Source organism: Scardinius erythrophthalmus (genome assembly GCF_964197995.2).
Source record: "Scardinius erythrophthalmus genome assembly, chromosome: 19".
Lineage (NCBI taxonomy): Eukaryota > Metazoa > Chordata > Actinopteri > Cypriniformes > Leuciscidae > Scardinius > Scardinius erythrophthalmus.
Window position 1 is genome coordinate 15,052,566 of NC_138239.1, and position 5,472 is coordinate 15,058,037.

General features: G+C 35.2%; 1 protein-coding gene across 2 annotated transcripts; it reads right to left on the bottom strand.

Moving 5' to 3' along the window:
• Positions 1 to 648: 648 nt before the first annotated feature.
• Positions 649 to 4,073, bottom strand: ctsl.1 (cathepsin L.1). 2 transcript variants are annotated; one of them, XM_081394443.1, is made up of 9 exons: positions 3,958 to 4,073; positions 3,683 to 3,783; positions 2,861 to 3,003; positions 2,566 to 2,763; positions 1,684 to 1,875; positions 1,420 to 1,585; positions 1,185 to 1,290; positions 970 to 1,072; positions 649 to 824 (listed from the first exon to the last, which is right to left on the bottom strand). In XM_081394443.1, exons 2-8 carry the CDS (start codon positions 3,780 to 3,782, stop codon positions 973 to 975), a joined length of 1,005 nt encoding a protein of 334 aa, XP_081250569.1. In that variant the 5' UTR covers position 3,783; positions 3,958 to 4,073; the 3' UTR covers positions 649 to 824; positions 970 to 972. The 2 variants fall into 2 exon arrangements, with proteins under 2 accessions (XP_081250569.1, XP_081250570.1); XM_081394444.1 differs by lacking the exon at positions 3,958 to 4,073 and having other exon boundaries at positions 3,683 to 3,826.
• Positions 4,074 to 5,472: the final 1,399 nt, after the last annotated feature.

Sequence of the window (5,472 nt, forward strand, 5' to 3'; positions counted from 1 at the left end):
TGTCCATGCACTTGTCCCTTCCCGGAGACGGTGGTATCTGTGCCGGAGTCGTTGGTATCTGTAATTGTATTTTCACTTCACAGCCACAGGGTCTATTTTAAAACTGTTCATTTCAATAAAAATAAAAAAAACTGCATCTGTTCCCTCCAAACAAACCAGGATGGAGAGACTTTCTTGTGAAAGAAACTTTACTGAAACACCCCCTCGGGACCTTAAGCTCTTCTAAACTTTAGTAATGTTTAACTTTGAGTTATTTTCATGAATTCTTTCAGTCACTGACAGATGGGAAAGAACAGATGTGACATTCTCACTCTTGAAAGTAAAAGTGTATATGTGTCCCAAATTATTTCAAGCTTTAAGTAGAAGCTTCCAGCAGATTCAGAGGCATAACACAATGATTTCATGATTTTTATGGAGGAAAAAAAGGCTTATTCCTGACTGTTTTAAAGAACTGTTTAAATAAAAACAAGCCAAACACTTCGTTTACTCATTGGCATGCAGTGCTTTTTAAAAGATACTGTACTGAGTGTACATTGTGCTTGATTGTGAATTATGAAGAGGAAATAAAGAAAACTAAACCACAAGGATGAGTTTTTATGCTTGATAATAAAATATACCCCACACAGATGTGTTAATGTTTTTTTATTTCCTATTTTGTGTTAACATAGTGTTTCCCTATAGTCAGAGGGTTTGAAAATAAAAACCATAACTAAAATCATTTTTTTAATGAATGTATTTTCATTCAAATAAAAGTACAATTATGAGGTATTATTGTAGAATCGGTTCACATTTAATTTTCTCCCATCCGCTCCAGATCCCCTTTCCTGCAGAACATAAGAAAATTGTTTTATTCATGTAAACTATGGAGTTTTTCTAAAAAAGTAAACCTATGTCTTAAATTTTATATAAAACTTGCCCCAGTTCTGTGAACTGACTAAAGCCATAAAAGCATATAGCATAAAATCTCACCCATTAGACCAGAGGATAACTGGCTGCAGTAGCAATGCCGCATTGGTTGTTGTTGTTCCTGGTCATCATGATGTAGCCGTTGACACCCCATTCCAGCCCCCAGCTAAAATCACAGCAGTTTGTTTGAGTGTTTATTAGTTATTTCTCTGTTCAGTCGCGTAGTATAATTTTGTTCATTCATTCTTGTTTAATTGTCTTGTGCTTTTTTTCTTAACCTGTTCTTAACGAGCCAATAGTCCGCTCCACTCTCAGTTCCATAACCAACAGCCAGAACGCCATGATCTAAATCAGAGCTGCTGCAATCGGGCTCGTCGTAGACACCTAGAAACAATAATCAGTAAATTAGCTTGTCAATTAATTCGCCAGCAAATTTAGAATCAAAAGATCAATAAATAGTGTCAAAAAATTCATTTAAAACCTAACACCTAAAAAATAGGTGATGACAGTTACCAGATTCATAGAGCTGAAAGCTGCTGTGTCCAGCATCGATGGCAACAGACACAGGGCCGATTGTAGCAACAGCCTCCTGTAGTGCACTTTCATCCCCACTGGCAACATCCACGTATCCTGTGCAAGTGGCACCAACAGTGCTCGGCTTAAAACGGCACTGACCATCCTGTGTGGAGAATATTGATGAGCAAAAATGATTAAAAAAAAAACTCAGCTGAAGCTTTATGGTTAAGATTTTTTCTCACTAACATTGTTAGGACTCACCACAGCCTCATACGGGTAGGACTCCTCTGTATCCAGACCTTTATTGGCTTCGATGTACTGGAAGGCCTGGTCCATTAGTCCCCCATCACAGCCCATGTTCCCATAAGCACCAGAACAGTCCACCAGCTGCTGCTCACTCAAGGACACCAGTTGTCCTGTCTTCTTGAATGTCTGACCCTCCAGGGAACCAGTCTGAGAGACAAAAGAGGGATGAATAGCAGCAGAGGCAGAAAAATAAGAATGCTGAACTGATATGGCAAGCAGTTTTGGCTTCAAATGTTCCCAGCATTACTTGCATTTTAAGAATTAAGTTTGAGAGCTCTACAGTTAAATTCTTACTAGTAACAATTCCAATATAGAGAGCTGTCTAATTTCATTTTTACTAGTAAGAATTCCAGTTAGAGAGCTCTCTAATTCATTTACAGAGCTCTGCAGTTAAACATCTTTATTGTGTTTTTTTAATAGTAAAATTTTAACTCTGTAATTGCATTTTGCTAGTAAGTATTGAATTAGAGAGCTCTGTAATTGAAATTCGTACCAGTAAAAATTTTATTAAGCTCTCTATCTGGAATTCTTACTAGTAAAAATTCGATTGTAGAGCCCTCTAATTTGAAATGTTACTAGTAAGAATTGAATTAGAGAGCTCTATAATTTTAATTGTTATTAGTAATAATTGAATTAGAGAGCTCTGTAATTGTAATTATTAGTAAGAATTGAATTAGAGAGCTCTCTAATCATAACTGTTACTAGTAAAAATGCAATTACGACGAGTAACTCTGAGAACATTTTAAGCTAAAATGGCTTGCCACTAAACTGGACTATGGACTGTTTAAGCATTTGCCATATAAGATCTGTTTGTAATGGCAAAAATGTGGGTCTTACTGCACTGAAGGCCCAGCATGATCCGCACTGCTTCTGGTCTTTAACATCGGTGACATAGCCCTTTTCCCTCCAGTCAACGCTATCAGGCAGCACAGCGCCATCTCTCAGCCGGAAGAATGTAGAGCCACCACGGGCCTTAGTGTTATTCATGGAGCCCAGGCATCCATGGAACACCACCTGTCTGTATTCCTCATTGGTCTGAGAGAGGATAGATGGAAGAAATATGATGAATTCTGAACTTTTGAGTAAAACAGAACAACTTTTAAATATTGAATATTTGAATATAATTTCTTACCATGTCAGCAAAGTATGTCATGCCAAGCCTGTAGGATTTGATGCCCTGATCTGCCATCATGTTGTGGACCAAAACCAGTTTGCGATTGGACAACCAGGTCATCCTACGGTGAGATTCTTCCTCAGTTGAACGGTAGCTCTTACCTGAGAAAAGTTGATGAGGCATTGTTTTAAACAGCGTTAACTTGTAGTTTCTGCAAAGGTTTTGCTAGTTTCAGTGTTTAAATAGACATTTGTTAGTAAAAAGAAATTCATTTAGAAATAAATGTGTATAATGTGTAAAGTAAGTCAAATTTAAATAATTTGTTAGTAAAAAAATTAAATAATTTAAATGTGTATAAAGTAAATCAAACATTTCGCAAAAAGGCAAGTGATTTTTGACAGACAATTTAGTTTTGATTTAAATTCATTTAGTTTGATCGTAGTCATCTTTTATATTAAAAAATATAATTGATATAATATAGCTTTTTATTTTGAAATTTCATGTGGAAAAACCATTTAACAAACCATTTTCTTGTTTCTTTTTTTTACATCAATGTTACATTTACAGGCATCTCCTGACTTTTGTCACCTTCACAGTGTCCCATAAGCAAGCCGTTTGACTACTGATATAACCATAATCCTGGAGTTACAAAAATTACTCTTAAAAATATACTTATTGATTTATTGTTGCCATTTTTGGCACTTCTGTCTTTGCTCACTGTCTGAGTCTGAACGGCTTCAGTGTTTGTCTGTTTTGTCTAGTTTGTTCATTTAGTCAACGAGGAGAACCTTATGAATCTCTTTCCCAATTTAATAAAACTAAAGAAGGAGACTCTCTTACCAAATTTCATTTTCCATGCGTAGAACTCCATGTCCTCCAGAGAAAGACTGGCAGCACTGGCAACAGCCAGAAAAGCAGCAGCAACGACCAAAAGCCTCATCCTGCACAAAGAAAGAGATGTGACAAGTGTGAGGTTGGATTGAGGTGCACAAGTTAAAACAGAACTGAGTGCTCATGTCACTGTTTCCTTTCTTCTATAACACTCCCACACAGTTTTCTGTACAGTTCCAGTATAGTTCCATAGGACTGAAATGTGGTTAAACCTGAGTACTTACTTGTGATGGAATGTATAGGTTTCCTTGATGTCAGTCACCTTCGTGTCAGTGTTTGTGAGAATGAAGATCTGAGTTTATATAGGAGTCTTTAGTGTCTTTGATCAGGTGCCTCTCATAAACCCATAAAAACAGTGATGCTGAGTGTAGAGAAAAATAGAGGGGAAATTACGTAACAACAATTGGTGTAATGCTGGGGAAAACGCTGCGTAGAGGGAAGTTTCCTGTCATCATCGATCGGTGAATCTTTTATTCTTTCTTTTATTTTTTACAGTTTGTTTTGTTTGTTTATTGTTTGTTTTGTTTTTTACATTTGTTTTTTTCTTTTTCAGTGCAGCGGTATAAGAGTTAAGTTGTTTCCTGCATATAAAAAAAACTGTCAGCTTTCATGATAGTGACAACACCCAGATAAATCATAATTTTTTTTGTTGAAGTTGCAAATTTTACTACACTTCCAGTAACAAACAGCATGTGACATTCTTTCAGAGCCAGTATGCGTGCATGTGTGTGTGTGTGTGTGCTATAGCTATAGTTCCAGAAAACATTCAGGCTTAATCTGAAAAACACGTGAAACATCCTCATTTGTTAAAAACAACATATATATAAATGAAATAATAATTTTGTGTTTTAATCTAAAAATGTTAGGTTTTCTCTGTAAAGTCACCATATAATCAAAATTGATAATTCTTATTTTTTATGGAATATTGCAATATTTATGATAAATTATTTATCCATGCAAATAATGTGCCCTCCTAATCTTTAAAAAGGAAGTTGCAATAGTCTTTTCTTCCCTCACTGTAAAAATGAAAAGATCCTGGAGGAACCTTTTGGGGTTCTTAACTTTGCCACACCGGCGGAACCCTCTGTAGAACCTCTAGGCACCCTTTCAAAAGGGGTGGTTCTCTGAGAAACTCTTATGTATGCATCTATCTATCTGTCTATCTATCTATATATCTATTTATTTATTTATTATTGTTGTTGTTGGTACTATCGTTACCATTAACTTATATTATAATTAACAAACTGAAAAACTGAACCAAATACAAAATAAGAATTGTTTATTGCATATTATAGATACATTTTAAGACATGCACTTGAATGTACTTGGAAAAACTTGGAAAAAAACTAGTAATAGGCCAAGGCCAAGTAATACATAAAAGAGTATAATACAAAAGCAACATGAATAATCAACCGTTCATATGCAAAAAGAAAAGGCATCTCAACAAAATGCATGAAAAAAGTGACTAATTAAAAGTGCATCAAATATGTTTTGGATATTTATGTGTCTCAATCCACTTGCTGATGTCATTGTTCCCGGGTTCAAAAGCTTTAAGGTGCCAAAAGTGAACAACAAAAAGATTTTATTTCCTGTTCAAACTTGTATTTCAGCACACCCACATGATGCAAGTACAAAATTTTACTGTAAATTAATGAAATTAAAAATCATTTCCTCATCCCATAGCTTTTTGTAATAAAATAATTGATATTAAAGTAAAGTAAAAAGTACTTAAAAACATT